Raw genomic sequence first — 19,835 nt, forward strand, 5'->3', positions numbered from 1 at the left:
GGAAGAGAGGAAATGTATAAACCGGTCATCGAACAACAACGGCCAACGATGCATAAACTTTGTAGCCTCCCGCGAAATGAAGCACTTTCTTCCCCCGCAAGAATATCCACAAGGCCACATGGAACACGTTCTAATCGACGGCTAAACATTGGGCGGCTACAAGACGGTAGACTAGCCCAAGACTACGCGCAGTAGCTGGAAGTGGCACTCCCAACGGAAGAGCAGCTAGGCGCAGCTTCTTTTGAAGATGGCTGGAGAGATATTCGATCTGCCATTGCACATTGGTCCAGGGAGGAGACAAAGTGGTAATAAGTTTTTCAAGCCTAAAATAGCAGAGATAGAAAAAAACTTTGTTCTACAAAGTTGCTCCTAACAGTAAGGGACTTATTGAGGTTTTCCTAAAAATTAAGGTGGGCCACATTCGAAAAAAATGAAAAATAAAACTTTTTCATTTGCAGAGATACGGGTATACAATGTTCCGTGAAGTTGTAGTTCAGCCAGATTCCAAGAATTTTGCTCAAAAAAATATTTTTCTAGCTCTTAAATTGAATGATTTAGAGCAATTACTTAGGGTGACCCTTAAAAAAACAGTTTTTTTGCTCTAACTTTTTTGTTTCAAATTTCTCAGCAATGTGATGTTCAGAGCACTTTTTGTGCTTTGCAGGGTGCAACTTTTCATGGAAACGCGGCCATATCTCATGCAGATCAAAAGTTATTGAGGTTTTTCTGCAAAAAAAAACGTTTTCTTCTAACGGCTGTATCTATGAATGGCGCAAACATTTTTTCAATCTGTTTTCTCGACCTTATTCTACTACTTTCAGGCTTCATTTCAGGGTGTTTAAATCGAGGGGATAATTGAAAATAACCCCATATTATTGCAATGAAAAATTACCGTTTTTTTTTCATTTTCAAGCACTAATTTGCTATTTTTATGTATTTCGCTGCCGTTGCTTACTTCGTGATATGGCAAACGCCACACCATTTTGTTATAGAGCCTGAGCAGAAGCTAATATCTAGAAAACAGCAGTTCTTATAAACTTGATATGAATAAGAGGTAACATGACAAAAAATAATAACAAAAATTAATATCCAAAATAAATACTTTAGGCATAACATTATCAGGTATTTTAATACAAAAAGAAAAATAATTATGTTTTGCCTTTGATATTGTAATAACAACATGTGTTATGCCTTAAATATTTTGTATGTTTCTTTTTGTTATTTCATATCTTAGACTCATAGTACGTTCAGATTATGAGCTATATCACTTGATATAGCGAATCTTGACATGAGATGCCATATGCATTATTTCCAGTGAAAACTAGATGTACAAACACTGATGTCAAGATGCTCTATATCAAGTGATATAGCTCATAATCTGAACGTACTATCAGATTATGACCTATATCACTTGATATAGCGAATCTTGACATGAGATGCCATATGCATTATTTCCAGTGAAAACTAGATGTACAAACACTGATGTCAAGCTGGGTGGTGCGGATAGAATCGATTTGGTTGTCAAAGTGAAGCCAAAAATTTCTATTGTGCCGGAGCCAAACATTGAAGATTGTGGTTATGTTCGTTTTAGATCTTATATTGAGAAGTATTGTTATTATTTGGGGAAAAACATAGAAATAAACTTAGTTTGAGTTTTGCATTCTTTCTAACAAATATATTCACATTATATTTCGAGTGGAAAATTAGTAGGAATGCAACTAAAATGCACTCGTTATGAGATTTCACGAGATTCAACAGCTGATTGGAGCAGGAATGTATGTAAACTATCGGAAAGTCATGTAGAGTCTCGCGCATTTGTGCGCCTTCATGCAGCATGGAAAGAGAAATTCAAAGAGCGGGAAATGTTTGACAGCCAAGTAACTGCAAAATAATTTTGCTTATGGGATTGATTTCAAAATATACCGCTACTCGCTTGACAGCACAAAAGCGGCTCTATCCGCAGCACCCAGATGTCAAGATGCTCTATATCAAGTGATATAGCTCATAATCTGAACGTACTATTATACATGTGAGTAATTCTAGCTGAGACCGGGCCACTATTTGCACGAGATCTTTGAAAATACCTAAATTTATGTTCATTCGAATGCCTTCGGCGAGTTTCTTAGAGCATCATTATCGATCGCGAGCATTTTATTGTCGGCGTAGCACCAAGTTAGAATTCGGAAGTCGGGACTTCCGAACCGAACTTTCTTCCGAAGTTTTATTTGTCAAACTATTTGATGCGTTGTTTAGCGCATCTTTTCTTTAGGCGAATCCAGCGCACTACTTCCGAAGTTGGGAAAGTTGCCTGTATCTGGAGAAAAATCCAACTTCGGTATAAAAAGCGGTATAAATTTATTCCGGATACACAATAATCACCCGCGCAGCGCTTTCATTTAAGTTTCGTCACTCGTTTCCGTATCGGTCACTATTTTCGGCTCTCAATTTGGTTGCTGTATTCCGTACCGGTGACGTTTGACAGTTGACAGTTCATCAAATAGCAGCGCTCTTATCGCGCTACCAAATTTGGTCACCTGTCAGTCGCGCTACTGTTATAGCAGCGCGTTTAGTAGCGACCGGTAAAGTGTCAAGTAATGATACTGCGCTGCCAAACGGCTTAAACTCACCACCGGTAATCTTGCTCTTAGGGATCCGAGTTAAATTTTTCAGAAAGATGTACCCCTCGTTAGTTATAGACGAAATCACTTTTAAAGACCCCTCGATTTTTCTCAATTCTCGACTCACCAAAACTGTCATAACTCCAACATTTCTCAACCGATCTTAGAGATCAGCATATCGTTGGAAAGAGGAAGAGAGTATCCTCAATTTGCAATAATAACAAGGGGCAGCCATATTTGATTTGGCTGCCATCTTGGATTTATTTTTAAAAATTATTTTTTTGCTAGGTTTGCAACCACCGATTTTGAATTACTACATCGATGGAAAGCTTATAGCTTATATTGAGCTTTGTGTTCAAAAATCTCAGGTGTATGTTTTTTCTATCAAAAGTTATGTACGATTCACCAAATTATTTTTTGAGAGCCCATCTGACGAAAGAACATTATTTTTATGGTTAATATGAGACTACGACATCAGTCCATTGATTTCATACACTATTCTACGCCAAATATATTTTGAAAATGAAGAGCATATCTACAACAGTAATTTATTTGGAAGGCTCAAAACTTTAATCCAATACCAAATCCAATATGGCTGTCCCATTTTTATCATTGCAAATTGAGGATACACTCTTCCTCTTTCCAACGATATGCTGATGCATTAGATCGGTTGAGAAATGTTGGGAGTTATGACAGTTGGTGAATCAAGAATTGACAAAAATCGAGGGGTCCATAAAAGTGATTTCGAGGGGTCCATCTTTCTGAAAAAATTAACTCGGATCACTAAAAAACTCGCCGAAAGCATTCGAATGAACATAAATTTAGGTATTTTCAAAAACCTCGTGCAAATAGTGATCCGGTCTCAGCGAGAATTACTCACATGTAGGGTAAAATGGGCCCTCTTAAGCCGTGCGGTAAGACGCGCAGCTACAAAGCAAGACCATGCTGAGGATGGCTGGGTTCGATTCCCGGTGCCGGTCTAGGCAATTTTCGGATTGGAAATTGTCTCGACTTCCCTGGGCATAAAAGTATCATCGTGTTAGCCTCATGATATACGAATGCAAAAATGGTAACCTGGCTTAGAAACCTCGCAGTTAATAACTGTGGAAGTGCTTAATGAACACTAAGCTGCGAGGCGGCTCTGTCCCAGTGTTGGGGATGTAATGCCAATAAGAAGAAGAAGAAGAAGGGTAAAATGCCCAATAGTGGACCCCCTAGTAGCGAAATTTTGCTCTTCCTGTCATAAGGCTTACAAATTTTCAACATATTAACTCTGCTTGATATCTAACAACAAGCTCTGCATCCCATCTTCACGATACATACATAAAACACCCAAATACACGACGTTATTCGTTGAAATTGACATTTTAAAGTCTAACTGAATTCGTCCTATAGTAGACCCCCTGGGGGTCCATAATAGGAAATTGCTTCCCTATCCAGTTTTCCGCGAGCGGTAATAACCGCCAGCTTGCCTGCGGGTTAGTCTCTGATTTGACATTTCTGGAGGTCAACTGCACCCACCGTTCGAGCATTTTGATCAATGTGGTATACAAAAATGCTTGAATTCACTTAATCAGCACCTTCTTTTATGCCACATTGGTCAGAATGCTCGGAGCGGTGGGTGCAGTTGACCTCCAGAAATGTCATGTCAAATGGCGGCCATTACCGCTCGCGGAAAACTGGATAGTCGACACTTCATTTGATTTTCATGTCCCGTTTCGAGACGTTCTTCTTCCCTATTATGGACCCCCCAAAATATTCCTATAATGGACACTCTCGTGTTTATTTTTCATAGAATTGTAAAAAATCATCTAATTTTACTTTCCATAGCATTTCCAATGCATGTAATCAAATCATATCCCGATAGAATTTCATATCAAAATGTTGACATTGTGCAGTAATAATGCAAAAATGGCTGGAGGGTCCACTATTGGTTGGGGGTCCACTATTGGGCACTTTACCCTACTTAATTTTGCACAGAAACTAAAATTAGGTACTTTTTTCTAAACGTATTTTCTAAACGTGTTGATATGATTCTGGGTATTGTCTATGCGAGTCATCGCTGGAACGTCGCTGGACCGTCGCGTCGCTCAATCAGCGAGCGCTTTTCAGTTAGTGCTGCAGCGACGCATTGAATTTGCCTGCGTCGCTGGAGCACTTACTGGAAAGGGTCGCCAGCGACCAGCGACGTTTTAGTCGAGCGACGTAGTTTAGACAAGTTCATACATGTTCTTGATTTTATCTGCATGATTCTGGTTATGAGATGCATCATGCATCATGAATCGCATGATTCTGGGTAGATTCAGGTTAGCGTTCAAAGCTGCACGGTTAGAAAAAAGTACCTAATTTTAGGTACTTTTTTTTCTCTTGCATCTCCCTCCCTCTTCCCTTTGTTGTCATGAAATGAAGAGCAATTAATTATTAGGTATATTAAGCCTCAATAAAGAAATAAAAGAAGTCGACCGAAATCTAACCTGGCCACAGGTTAAAGCGATAGCCGGGCAACGCTCAGGATGTGTACAGGATCCATAAGTAAGACGGAAACGGCAAATTAGACAGTTATATTTTCTGTCAAATTTTCCGTTTCCGTCGCCGTTCCGCTGAAGCGATTGGGGCTTTAGTCTCTGATTTGACGTTTGTGGAGGTCAACTATACCCATCGTTCCGAGCATGTTGATCAATGTGGAACAGCTGATTCGATCTGTCTCATTGGGCGGGGGGTTATTGGGCTAAGCAACCTCATGGGTGCTTTCATCTTGCTCATTGTTTTGACAATAGGCCTTTTCATGTGACACTGCCGAGACTGTATACAACCGCTGAACAGGCCCGCAATCCCGAAGCTGTCACTTTCATAGAAGAACCGCAAAAACGAAAACGACATAAGGCAATCCATAAGACAGCTGCGATTAGGGATCCTACATTCAGAGATATGCGAAAGCGGCCATCTTGAGCCAATCGAGCATTGAGAACTGTCAAAATCTGAGCCAAATGAACATCGTTATTGTTGCAGATCGAAAGGTATTGCGATTTTGGTGAAATAGATTTTATGAAAAGTTTTATAAAATAAACAATTTGTTTTGCTTTCGTAAGTAAAAGTAATCTAGTTGATGCCTTATATTGTGTTCATTCGCATTGCTCTTTAATTTTAGCGAAAATGCACTGCTAGAGGATAGACAAAATAATCAAAAAGTGTCTTCGAATGTAAAGTCATGTGCAAGCCTAAACATTTTTCACTGCGGCAAGTGCTGGCAGCGTTTGTTTACGAAAGTAACAGCGTTGCTAAATCGTCTGGAAAAGTATTCGCACATCTCTTAATATAGGATCCCTAGCTGCGATCAGCTGACGATTTTTGTTTACCTTGATTTTTTGACAGATTCTGACCGGACTGACAGAACAATCCAAAGGAAAGTGATAAGCGTGGTTTACACCAGACGTGAGTTCCATTCAACTGCATAAATACACACTTTGTTTTGATTTCGATTGTCAGTCCCATCGCTGAATGTCCTCATGGATAGCCTAATGCTACGTTTAGACAAGGCAAGTGAATTGAGCAAGTCGCTTGAATCGAACGCGAATGGAACGTGTAAACTTCTTAATTCAATTCACTTGAACGAAAAGAAAGTTGAACATGTTCAACTTTTGGCAAGTCAATTGAATTCAACTGAGATGTTCAATTCACTTGCCCTGTCAACAAAACGTAGCATAATTGACGATAAAATCAGCATGTTTTTAAACGTCTCGTGAAAAGGATAGAAAAGGAAAACTACCCAAATTTTGAGTATTGTTTTCCGATATTCTCAGCAGTATTTTGAACTCAAATTTTGGGTTAATTCATCTGTCGTGTGGACCGTGGTGGCGTTTCGTTTCGCATTTACGCACACACGCAGCCGATATTTTTTCTCCGTCGCCGTTGTGTCGTGTCGCAGTCAGTTTTTATTCATCCAAGATGGCGAACGTACGGGACAGCGACATTTCACTGTGGCTACACAATAAGCTTGGAACATCAAACGATTCGTGGATTAGCGGTTCTATCATATCACAGCTGAACAAGGAAGTGCTGCGGAATATCAAGGAGTGTTTTCCGGACCTACAGACGCAGGTGAAGCTGAAATTACTGCTCAGTTTTTTCCACATCCCGCGGAGAATTGTCGAGGAGGTAAGCAAAAATATGATGATGGGTTGTCTCCCTCTCGGTGCGACGGCGGGTGTGCGGAACTGCGGAAGGAAAGGGACAGCGAAACGAGCGGGAGCAGGTTTGTTTGTGTCTGTGCGCGTTGGGGCTTCCGATTTCGCCGCTCGGGTGTCGGGCGCGGATGTGTGTGTGTGTGGGAGCGGGCGAAAACGGGGCGAATGTGAAGTTGCGTCACGCACACCGTCGCAGTGAGCAAACCAGTGGAATGTTTGTTGTGGCGATTCGCAATGTTTTTATGCTACGGAAATGTCAAACTTATTTCTGTTTTGCATTGCGTTCGAATTAAATGTTAATAAAATTATATCAAAGAGGGTCTCTGGGTTGGACGTATTTTTGGTTACTTGCAATACAAAACATGTTGGAAGTTTGCTGAAGCTATCAGCTATTTGTCATGATGTCAAATATTTGCATAGGCATAGACATGAGAAACCGGGATAAACTGCAAATATTTGACGAAAAGACAAAACGTGTACTGCGGGCTTTACGCAATTAAAATTAGATTAAATTTTTGGAGCAATCTGCGATAGAATGGAAGTTAATGTTGTTTAGGCAACACATGTAAAATATCCTCAAAAATTGATTAATGGTTTTGTAAATTGAGTTTTATGCATAACCAATTTACTATTGACTATCAAACATTTCAATTATAATAGTTTTTTTTACTACAATTGCCCGAAAATAGGAACTGTTGTAGGTATGTTTGGTTTTCAAAATTAACCATAAGTGACCAAACTAAATTCTGCAACTTGCGTAGTAGTTATGATTTATTAGAATTCTTTTCACCTCTACAATAGTTTGCACATGCTCCTGATGACCTTCATTAGAATTTCAAATAGGAGATGGGAAAAATGGTTGATAGCGCATAGGAAACGCAACTTCACGACTCAGTGCGAATTCGGTTTCGTACATTACAATTGTGTCACGTGGTTCATTACCATTCCATTGATAAACCATTCTTAGAACGTGTCTCTCCTTAGAACACTATTGGCAAATAGCTCTTCTATCAAAAAGAAAAACCTTTTTGATTATAAATGGGTTTCCTAAGGAAAGTATTTTGGTTTTGATGATATTTGAAATAATGATAAGTATACAACACATTTATCTTCGTTAATTACGATTTTGGAGCTAGCCGTCCGATCGATTGAAAAGCATACACTTTCAGCGCTTCAATAATGTTTGTATTTGTCTCATTTCAGTGGAAAACCGAACTAGATGAGGTGATTGAAGTAGCTGGCCTAGATTCAGAATTATGGGTATCGATGGTAGCGGAAACAATCAAAACCCTCCCGACGACGGGATCACTTAACACAGAAATCTCTGATTACGAAGAAACACGACCAATCTTCACTGATATGGTCAACGAGTTGCGGCGGCTTGTGGTGAAAAATGCTGACCTTGGCTTGCTGCCACTCGAATGTCAGTATCTCAACAAATCTGCCTTGGTTTCGGTGGTGGGCCAGCAGGCGACTCCGGTGAAACACTTCACGCTAAAGCGAAAACCTAAAAGTCAAAATCTGCGTGAAGAACTCGAGCAGAAATCTAAAGATGCCCAGAGCTGTTTGAAAAAGATTTCTGCACCGACAGTGCCTTTGAGATCTCGCGGAATACCACGGAAAATGACTGATACAACCCCTTTGAAGGGAATTCCTTCGAGGGTTCCTACCGGTGGATTCCGATCACCACCAACATCCCAGGGACCAAATCGTCCCAGCATGAGTCGGATGCCTGCTGGCAGGAAAGAAGGTGGTGTCAAGTTATTGGAAATAGGAGAACAACCTTTAGGTTACGCCGCAGCCAAGAAACGGAAACGAGAACAAGAGCGTGAGGAGCAGCAAAAGAAGGCAGCAGAGCAGGCCAGTGCCCAGGCCTGCCAGGACGTGAAACCAGTCGTAACAACTCCCACGACATCCACTGTGACAACTACGACGCCGGACTACGCAGCCGGTCTCACGGCTAGCACCGTTTATAGCCAACCTGCAACCCCGATGCCGGTCACGACCGTCAAGGAAACTGTGGTTCCTATAGTGGCGCCTCAGCCTACGTTGCAACCCTCACCTGCTCAGCCTGTGGAAATAAAACAAGAAATTAAGCAGGAAATCAAAACGGAACCAATTTTGACTTCCAGCGTACCAATTCAAACTGTGCCGATAGTTTCGTCAACACCCATCCAACAGCACACGGCACCTCCAGTTCCTCCGTTGGCATACACAACGCCTCAACCGCAGAAGCTTATCAGTATCAAAACAGAGCCAACGACTTCAATTCCAATGGCGATTTCCTCCAATCCACCATCATTGGTTCGAACGGTTCCACTCCCCACCACAACCCAGATTAAAGCTCAACCTCAGCAACATATTCAACAGCTTCCAACCATTGCTAGTTCAGTACAAATGATCCAAAACGCTACAACAACATTAGCGAGCAAACCTACGTTAGCTTCTCCAAAGATTGAGATCATCTCTTCTAAAACAATCCAACCAGGAACGATTCAAACATCGATTCCAAAATCCACAACCATAATAAATCAAGGTGGAAATATTCTGTTCACCACGAAGCAAGTTCAACCAAACACCACATCATCTGCTAGTGGAACGACCATTATTCAGCAAAAGCCAGGACAATATGTTCTGAACACGTCACCGCCTGGTAAACAAATCAATATCCAGCGACTAATCACCAATGCCAACGTCTCCGGGACGCCCACCCTCACAACCACCATTTCGCGAGCTCAACATCAGCAACAACTGCTTCAAGCTCAGCAACAATCTCAGCAACATCAAATCCAACAACCAACCACTCCAACGCGAATTGTTCAAATCAAAACAGCTCCAACAGTTTCGCTCAACAATAACCAGTTGATGCAGAATATTCCTCCACTAATATCAACCCAACATCCTGGTTCCGGATCGCAGCCGACTATCCTCAACATACAAACTATTCAACAGCAGCAACAACAACCACATCAACAACAAGTGCAGATCCAACATCAACCCACCACTCCGCAGAAACGAACTATAACCATTACTGCACAGAATCCACAAAACAATAATATGATCGCAACATCTGTCGCCCAAATCCTCCAGCAGCAGCAACTCCAACAGCAACAACAACAAACCATACAAACCACTTCGATCGTAACCGGATCTACACAGCAACCCAAATACGCCCAAGTCGTCATGTCGCCGAACGTCAAGGGCAAAACTATCTTCTTGACGAATCCATCAAACATCCCCAACGTGCTCAACCAAAAAGGCGTTATATTGCGTACGGTGGATCCCTCCGGAAACACCGTCTATCAGCAGATTCCCCTTCAGAACGTGTCCGGGTTGAGTGGCGCTACCATCATAAGCGGGGGTCCCCCGGGCTTGGTCAAGGCCGAACCTGACACCAAAACACAGCTTAGTCAAATTCCCGCTTTGGTCCCAACCAGTTCGTTGCATCAGAACATCCCCGCACTAACGCCTGTCGTTCTTCAGCAACCACAGCAGCAGCAAACGCAGCAGTCCTCGGCCATCCCGGCCCTGATCACCAACATTTCCCAGCAAGCCCAACAGCAGACGCAACAGATGAAAACATCGCCCCAAACGATGACAATCATTCGGCCGGTGGGTGGAAACAACGTGCAGACGGTCCTCCCACAGGGACTAACGCTGATACAGCGACCGGGACAGCAGCCCCAGCTAGTGCAGACCATCCAGACTGGCGGCCAGACGCAGGTACAGCAGCAGCCGCAAACCCGAACCATCATTACGCAGATACCGCAGCAGCAGATTCAGCAGCAGCAGCAACAACAGACACAACCGCAGCACACCATACAGTTCCAGGCGGCGGGAGCTCCGCGGGCCGGAGGCACCACCATCCAATTGGTGCAGCAACCGCATCAAGGTAAGTGGTTTTTACTTAGGTTTCGCATACATTCGACGCGCTGTATCTACTTGCGCAGAGTTCAGACACTGATGAGATCCGGGTCGAGTCAAGTGCGAGACACTAAAGACGATCTTATTGTGGAGGTCGAAATACGTATCTGTTTAGTTACATTCAAGTGGTGGAATTTAATAAGATAGTAATAACTCGTCCTACAACAAATGGCAATGAACTGAGTTTACCACTACACGTTTGCTTGTTTTGTTTACAGCTACTCAAATCCTTTATTTGATATCCGTATCAAAGAATAAGCGCTTCATTTAGCCTTTTCCACCCAGTTGGCAAGTAGTGGCCAACCAATTACCCTTGAAACGGGTTTCTTCAACGGGTAGCACCGTAATTTTGTCAACCACTCGCTTCACCTCTTTATTAACAGTACGCACGGCGACTACTCTAAAGGTCGAAACCACAAAAGGCCGAAATCAACATAAGGCCGAATCACAAAAGGCCGAAACCACAAAAGGTCGAATGAAATCGGCAGACCAACAAAGTGGACCATTGGTCTACCGATTTCATTCAGACTTTTTTTATTCAAATAGGGGAACTGTTCCATTTTTCATCTCACTGAACATATATTCATCTCATCACAAAACAAAGAAATATAGCACCAATCTCGACGCTTCTTTTTGCTAACACGCGTGCTCACTGGTGGAAAAAATCACAAAAATAAGAAACAAACCAAATTCCTTTTCATTGCTTTGTTTTTGATGGGATGGAAATAGGAGCTATGGGATGAGGTGCCGAACCGTTCCCCTACTTAATATAATTTAGAATATTCGGATTATTTTGTGATTTCTCAGTGAAGTCTTGTGAAGTCAGTTTCTCTTAAATTGGGAGAAAATGAAATACATTTAAGAACACCGCGTTACCGTAAGTTATACAGCTTTTAGTCAAAAGCATAATAATTGGAAAAGTCTATTTTGTTTAGCTTCTGATGTCGCAATTAGATCATAGTAGTGCGCATCATTGGCATAACCATGCATCATGAAGCGCACAACTCCTACATTGATGCATATCGGCAATTCGATTCTGTGAGCCATGAATCGGGTGGAATTTAACTCGGGCTCTTGCATTAGATTTGGGAATTTAACTTTTCCCAATACGGGATTAAGATTACTACATCAGCAAAGAAAGAAAAAATAGAGCTCTTGGATTACTCTGTTACTTAAAAGTGATAATATTTATACGTATGTTCATCCTTTCATTACTGCAACGAAGATTGATCTATTACCTATGCAATATATAAGGATTCAAATTGAATCTGTAAACACCGTCATTCAACTTCTTTCAATTGAAAGATTAAGCTTCGACGTTGAACTGACGTTAAATACCTCAACTGAATAAGATTGATTAGATCGCTGCTAGTAGTTGAAAAACACGTGGACAAGTTTTTCATAATGGGGAAGCATTACAAAAGTAAAAGTATATAAATTTGTGAATATTCCAAGTTCTCTTAATTGAAAGATTGAAACTTCTGTAATGATTTGGCCTTTTGAGATTCGGCCTTTCGTGGCTCGGCCTTTTGTGGTATACTAGAACATTTTCGGCCTTTTTTACTGATCCCATGGACATAGGGGGAAAGACGGCTTTGGCAGGTTTTGTTCTATTTTTGTCAGGGGGGTTTTTGTCGACCAAATTTTATGAAATTTGGCCACAATATTTTTTTTTTGATATGCAAAGAATGTTTAGGCCAAATTTGAGCATAGTCAGTCATAAGAAAAACCCCTGCCAATAATAGAACAAAACCTGCCAAAGCCGTCATTTCCCCTACATGAAGGTACATTTCTCAAAATTGGTTGATTTTCTTGTCTCAGCGAAAAAACGAAGTGAAGAAGGTGAGTCTAGCTTATTGTGAAAGCTGACGATAGGAGCTACGCCGATGTTCTGAAGGCTTTCCGGAGGAATGTCAATTGCATCCGTAGAAAGCAGAAGGGCGAGATGATCCTCGTCCTGAAACACGATGCTGCGCAGAAGAGCCCTGCGTATAAAAAGTTGACAGATGAAGTACTGGGTAATGGGTGATGGGGTTCCCCGGCCTGGACGAAATAACCGAAGCCGGAGACCTGGTGGCCGCACTGCAGAGATCAGTGGGGTGTTACAGTTGCGATTCGGTTGCGGAAGGTGGTACCTCTGGTACCTCTGGTTGATGCCAGGAAGGTTCTGGATATTTTATAAATTCACCTAAGATATGGTACATATTGATACGGATTACACAAATTTAAAACACGAGAGATACATAAATAAGAAACCAAAATATGTGTTCCAGTTTGCATATTTGGGCATTGGAACTAGGATTTTATTTTTTTCATTTTGGTACAATACCATATGTTACCGACGCCGATCCCAACCGATCGAATTGGGCGAACGAAGGTAACTTGGTGGTGGCAGAACTGTACACCCGCCTAAAATGCGAAGCAACAAAAGTTGGACTGGTGGTGAATGTGTCAAAGACAAAGTACATGCTTGTGGGCGGAACCGAGCGCGACAGGGCCCGCCTGGGAAGCAGTGTTGCGATAGACGGGGATACCTTCGAGGTGGTCGAGGAATTCGTCTACCTCGGATCCTTGCTAACGGCTGACAACAACGTTAGTCTTGAAATACGAAGGCGCATCATCTGTCTACTACGGGCTCCAGCTACGGACATCATCTGTCTACTACTGGCTCCAGAAGAAACTGCGGTCGAAAAAGATTTGCCACCGCACCCAATGTGTCATGTACAAGACGCTAATAAGACCGGTTGTCCTCTACGGTCATGAAACATGGACAATGGTCGAGGAGGACTTGCAAGCACTCGGAGTATTCGAGAGACGGGTGCTTAGGACCATCTTTGGCGGTGTGCAAGAAGACGGTGTGTGGCGGCGAAGAATGAACCATGAGCTCGCCCAACTCTACGGCGAACCCAGTATCCAGAAGGTAGCTAAAGCCGGAAGGGTACGATGGGTAGGACATGTTGCAAGAATACCGGACAGAAACCCTGCAAAGATGGTGTTCGCTTCCGATCCGGCAGGTACGAGACAGCGTGGAGCGCAGCGAGCGAGATGGGCAGACCAGGTGCAAAACGACTTGGCGAGCGTGGGGCGTATCCGAGGATGGAGAGATACGGCCTCGAACCGTGTATTGTGGCGTCAAATGTTTGATTCAGTGTTATCTGTTCAGATGTAAACTAAATAAATGAAAATGAAATGAACTATTTGGGCAGTACTTCCTATTTTCGTCAGCAACGTTCATTACTCGAGCGCATTACAACTGAATTACTTGTTTTGCCTTTCTCGTATTTTAGTACATGGTTAGTACCTGTCGATATCTAGTGATGTACAAAAAACCAAGCCATTTGGTTGAAACGCGGTCGAGTTACTACCGTTGTGGACGGGAATAGGGGGTGCTGTCCAAATGGTCCCGCTCCCTACATGTTGCCTAATTCTGAGCTGAACCTTTTCTAATACACTTCTTATCTTCATTAGCTCTCGCCTTAAGGTTCAATGTCAATGCATAGGGCATGTACAACTGTTTCGAATAGCCGTCTTCTAGTCACGATTCTGGTTGGTATTTAAAACTTTTATTACTTTCCATCAAGATGCCTACAAGCAACGTTCCCATCGAAGTGCATGTCCAATGAATACTAGCTTATCGATTCTATTTCGAGACGCCAAAGAACGTCTTCTTATTTAGGTGACTCACAATACGTTCCCACGAACGACTGCACCATGCACCCGACTGAGCGCAACCGTGAATTATTCATATCGCACCTTAGTTACGGTCGCGGGTGCTGAGACCTGGCCCTTGCGCTCTCTTGTTAGAACCATCACGCTACTGCTGTAAAGATAAGGAATAGGCGATAGACGGGACTCGTCTGTGGTACGGTGCATATTATCTGAGCTAGGTTTGCGGCGCGTCCACCAGCAACAAGAAGGAATTGAAAAATGACCCGACTCTGGGTGCAGACTGGTCATTAGACCTGTTCACCATTTTCAAAAGTATTCTAGATTCAAAGTGCCACCCCTCTATATCAATGAGTATCTTAAATGGAGTCTCCTGACCAATTTTCAGCCAAATCCATGGAAATTTAGAGGTGCATCAAACGAGATTTGTGATTTTTCAGACTTTCCCATAGAAATGTCGTTTAAATGCATCAATTTTACTCCACATAATAGAAGCATTAGTACTTAATAGCTTCTTTAGACTATTATCTACCACTTTGTCATTGATACTAGGATGTTTAGAGGGCTTATTCTATGACTTTTTAGTAGATTTAGCTGAAAAAAATGCCTAAAAACCAGAAAAATAATTTCAGGTGCTTCTGGGGGTAGCTTAAATTTTCAATATGTGCCCAATTCAATTTTTCCGTTTATTTCCTTCGAGTGTTGCGGAAGTTTCGTCCATACATCACTTTATTCTGAAAAATAATCTTCGGCATGTAAAAATGCAGTTTTCATGAAATACTCAACAGTTGAATAGGGTAGTCAAGCAAGACCATTCCCCCATGCTAGATCAAAGTTGACTATGATTTTTGAGCAATGACATCCAGTATGCTCAATCCACTGGTATAGATCTAGAGTGGGCTATGTGGTAGGGTCAGGGCCTACAGATCAAGAGGTCTACGGTTCGAAGCGCAGAGTAGATAAAGATTTTTTCTTTTGGAAAATGGTATGTTTTCAATTTCAATATCCTTTCGCGGTCATTGACTACATTTGAATGTAATTACGTCTATACCGTCCTAGTTATTGCATCACTCATGCTTTATACTATTGTCAAACAACCTTCAGTTATTGAGAATATAATAAGTCCATCATTGCAGACACCAACTGTGAAGTTATGGTTTGTTATTAGTGGCATCGATCCGGTTTTATGTGTGCCATGAGTGTGGTACAATAACTAGTTAGAGGATAACAAATAAATCAGGGTTATTTTTTAAACTTTGTTAAGATTTTTTTATCACGCTCAATTTAAAGTAAGTTTCAACCTGCCTTGGTAAAAAATATTTTCATCTACTCTGCGCCTCGAACCGCAGATCTCTTGATCTGTAGGCCCTGACACTACCACATAGCCCACTCTAGATCTATACCAGTGGGTTGAACATACTGGATGACATTGCTCATAAATCATAGTCAACTTTGATCTAGCATGGGGGGAATGGTCTTGCTTGACTACCCTATTCAACTGTTGAGTATTTCATGAAAACTGCATTTTTACATGCCGAAGATTATTTTTCAGAATAAAGTGATGTATGGACGAAACTTCCGCAACACTCGAAGGAAATGAACGGAAAAATTGAATTGGGCACATATTGAAAATTTAAACTACCCCCAGAAGCACCTGAAATTATTTTTCTGGTTTTTAGGCATTTTTTCCTGCTAAATCTACTAAAAAGTCATAGAATAAGCCCTCTAAACATCCTAGTATCAATTACAAAGTGGTAGATAATAGTCTAAAGAAGCTATTAAGGACTAATGCTTCTATTATGTGGAGTAAAATTGATGCATTTAAACGACATTTCTATGGGAAAGTCTGAAAAATCACAAATCTCGTTTGATGCACCCCTAAATCTCCATGGATTTGGCTGAAAATTGGTCAGGAGACTCCATTTAAAATACTCATTGATATAGAGGGGTGGCACTTTGAATCTGGAATACTTTTGAAAATGGTGAACAGGTCTACTGGTCATAGGCTTTTAACTTACTTTTATTGATATACGAGCGTTGTAACGTCACGCAGCAACTTGCATCCCAGAAAGCCATTTTTCAACACAAATTGGTGTTTTTAAATATCTATTCGATCCAAAATTGTATAAGGAAACGGGCTTGGTAGTTATATGGCTACTGCTTCTGCCTCATACGCATTAGGTCGTGGGTTCAATCCCAGGCCCGTTCTATTCTCCTACTGTGTATCTTTATATGTATCTATACTTCGATTTTGGTTGCTACGGATGCAGGAACTTACCCGCTATTTGATACATGTCACAGAGAACCGATTCGGATTACCTGGTAACCGGACTTCCGGATTAACTGGGCCAAGTCCCAAAGTATGTGGAAATTGAAGATATATATTCAACCAAATGAAGATTTCTTGCGTCATGACTAAGAAAACTTTGTTGGAAATTCAAAGAATATAACTTAACTACGTTACAGCACCATCTTATGAATTAATCCCGGAACGGTTATTCCGGAAACAGGTTCCCGTCGGGCCTAAAGTGGCCACAAACTTATTCTGAAGAAACCCTGGCAATATAGGTATCAAAATTCATGAAATTGTTTCGGAAGCATGATCTGATAAGTAATTGGACCATTGGATGGCTTGATAACGGACCGGTCATCCTGGAACAGGTTCCCCTGGGGCTTAAAGTGGCCACAAACTCTGATTCTGAAGAAACCCTGGCAATATGGGTATCAAAATTCATGAAATTGTGTCGGAAGCATGATCCGATAAGTAATTGGAGCATAGGATGGTTTGACAATGGATGGGTATCAAAACTCCTTTTTTGTTGCACTTTCAGCGACTTCTATGGTATATATGTCATGTACTGGAACTTTCATAGCGAATTATAATTCCGCATCATGATAACACGAAAATAACACGATATGAAAGCCTAGTTCGATGAGTTTGAGGTTATGTTTTTAATTTTAAGGGTGTCAGTACTGCCCCCATATAGAGTGTTCAGTTTGCCCCAACAGGTGAACATATTTTAAAAATAAAGGAAACTTGTCACAAATACATGCCAGAGCATTGTAAATAACAGAATTTTGCTATGAAATGATCAATAATTGAGAAATCTTCCTCTATGGTAAAGTAAAGCTTATTTTATGGGAGGTGAAACTTATAATTTTTAATCATTTGGAAGACATTTTAACTTTTTTGTCAAATTTATGCGCTAAGAAGATAAAACAACGCCTTCTACGCTATAAATTAGTTGTTTATGAAAGGATTATAGAGTTCATTGCATTGAAAGTATAAAAATGATTGAATTAACAAGAATATTGAGGGTGTCCAATCTGCCCCGGGTGTTCATAATGCCCCCTGGTCCCCTATTTAACGTCATATCTGAGACATCTGAGAAATGATCTATATTTATTTGCACTTAAGAAGCAGCTGTGTTCCCATAATATTATATTTTCTTAAGGGCTCCGATTTCTTGTTTGATAAATTATTGAAGATTTACCGTTGTTTGCCACTTTTTGCTTTTTAGAGCGCACCATTGTGCAACAGCAGCCGCAACAGATTCAGATTCAGCGGACGCAGATCACCCAGCAACAGCAACAAGGCACCACGGTTACCATTCAGCAGAACGCCACTGCAGTTGGCCAGCAGCAAGTACAACAGCAAGGCACTCGAAAGGGTCTCTCCTTATCGGTAATTCAGAATCGATTGTTTTCGCTTGGAATAGTTCTTGAAATACCAAGTTTTTCCTACTTTCTCATTAGAACAAGCATGTGATGGAAGCGCACGACATGTTTAAGCGAGCTAACCGAGTGACTCGTCTGGAGAAGGCCCTTATTCTGGGATTTATGGCTGGTTATCGGGATAACCCACGGCCAAACCCGGAGAATGTCGTCACCATCAAACTGAACGAAAGTCAGGTATGTGTATCATATCAAATTTGAAATACACTTCAAGGTATCTACATACCCACATGGTATTTTTTGCTACAGAGATCATTGCAACCCCCATGTTCAATTCCCCCATCCATTTTTGTCATATTTCAGGAAAAGGTGCTCCAAGCGGACGACACACAGGCCTTAATGCTAGTGGAATCGCTCATTACCCTGGACTACAACACGGGTGAGTGGAAAACGTTTAGGAAATATCGCGAGCTGGATCCATCGCAGCAGCACGAGTCGGGCCCGGCCGGACAGGGTCAAGCGACGACCCAGCAGAATTCGGTGGTTATTTAATATTTAGCGTAGCAAAAACGAAAGCGTGATAGCCGAGGAAAATTAGTTTAGTGTAGCGATTGTGTGTATAAATCCAAAATAGAGTAGGAATGCCTATAGTCGTGCGCGAGTGATAACGGATGAATACGCCTGTATTGTGTATGTAGTTGTATTTATATCGAGCGTTATGTTTTTTTTCTATTATCAAAAGTAAAACCCATCTGTTGTTATAATTGCTATATATGGCATATTTAGGCGAAATGTGCAAATATCTAAATATTTTCATCTCATGAAATAAAATCTACGCTGTATTAAAGTCTTTAGTCCTAAAGCTTATCATAGTCGAGTACACAGACGGAACAATAGATCGAGCGTGCAAGCATACCTTTGTATCAGAATAAAACGAATCATTCGTGTATTGGACGTGCTAGAAAAATATTCGCCCGGAAACAATAGAAGCTACACAAAAACCGTTCAAAACAGTTTTGATTTTCTCTGCCGCTAACAGTTAGGGTTCCTTATCGAGACGAAAAACATATAAATATTGTAAAGCAAAAGAGCCCACGTTAAAAGGAAAACAATTATTGGTATGCAACATTTGAAGAAGAAAGATGCTCGAGAATCTAATCGCTGTAGGGATTTTTCCACAAGGTAAGTTGATTGAACGCACGCGTGTTGCATGAAATGCACTGCGGTGCGTCGATGAATGACGATATGATTAATACAGCTAACAGTAGAAGTTTTTATTTTAGTAGTAAAATTAAATATTGAGTAATTATGTAATTACTATCGCTAGTTTCAAACGCAAAAAAATGAAAAGAAAAAAAGCATGCAAAAAAGTAATATTGATTATTGAAATATTATTGTATCATCACTACGATAAATAGTACGATGAATGTGTATATTCCAAGATGCGCAGCATATAAACTGCAAGAAAGTGTAAAAAATAATTATTTGTGACTGACAATTTAATGATTTTGAGAAATGCCTTGGTTTCATGGAGTTTTAGATTATGTAATAGGTATCGTGTACTCTTTTTCATTGATACCAGGGCCGGATTTAGCCGGAAGGGGGCCCTGGGATTGATAGTTTGTGGTGGCCCCAAAATGTACAAAAAAGGTTGGTTTTGGTACATAAGATTGGTGATCAAGACAGTGCAGTAGTTGAGCCTTGCGCAGCAGTTAGTAAACAAAAGATTTAAGTGAATGTGAAAGAAACGGACACAAAGCGAAGAGCA

The 19,835-nt window shown here is 41.2% G+C and overlaps 1 protein-coding gene across 1 annotated transcript; it reads left to right on the plus strand.

Moving 5' to 3' along the window:
- The first annotated feature begins 6,531 nt into the window (after positions 1–6,531).
- LOC134204911 (negative elongation factor A) lies at positions 6,532–19,548 on the plus strand. Its single transcript, XM_062679722.1, has 5 exons — positions 6,532–6,773; positions 8,006–10,694; positions 17,914–18,077; positions 18,149–18,304; positions 18,431–19,548. The coding sequence occupies exons 1-5, from the start codon at positions 6,564–6,566 to the stop codon at positions 18,617–18,619; spliced, it is 3,408 nt and encodes a 1,135-aa protein (XP_062535706.1). The 5' UTR covers positions 6,532–6,563; the 3' UTR covers positions 18,620–19,548.
- The last annotated feature ends 287 nt before the right edge of the window (positions 19,549–19,835 follow it).

Source organism: Armigeres subalbatus, chromosome 1 (genome assembly GCF_024139115.2).
Source record: "Armigeres subalbatus isolate Guangzhou_Male chromosome 1, GZ_Asu_2, whole genome shotgun sequence".
Taxonomy (NCBI): Eukaryota; Metazoa; Arthropoda; class Insecta; order Diptera; family Culicidae; genus Armigeres; species Armigeres subalbatus.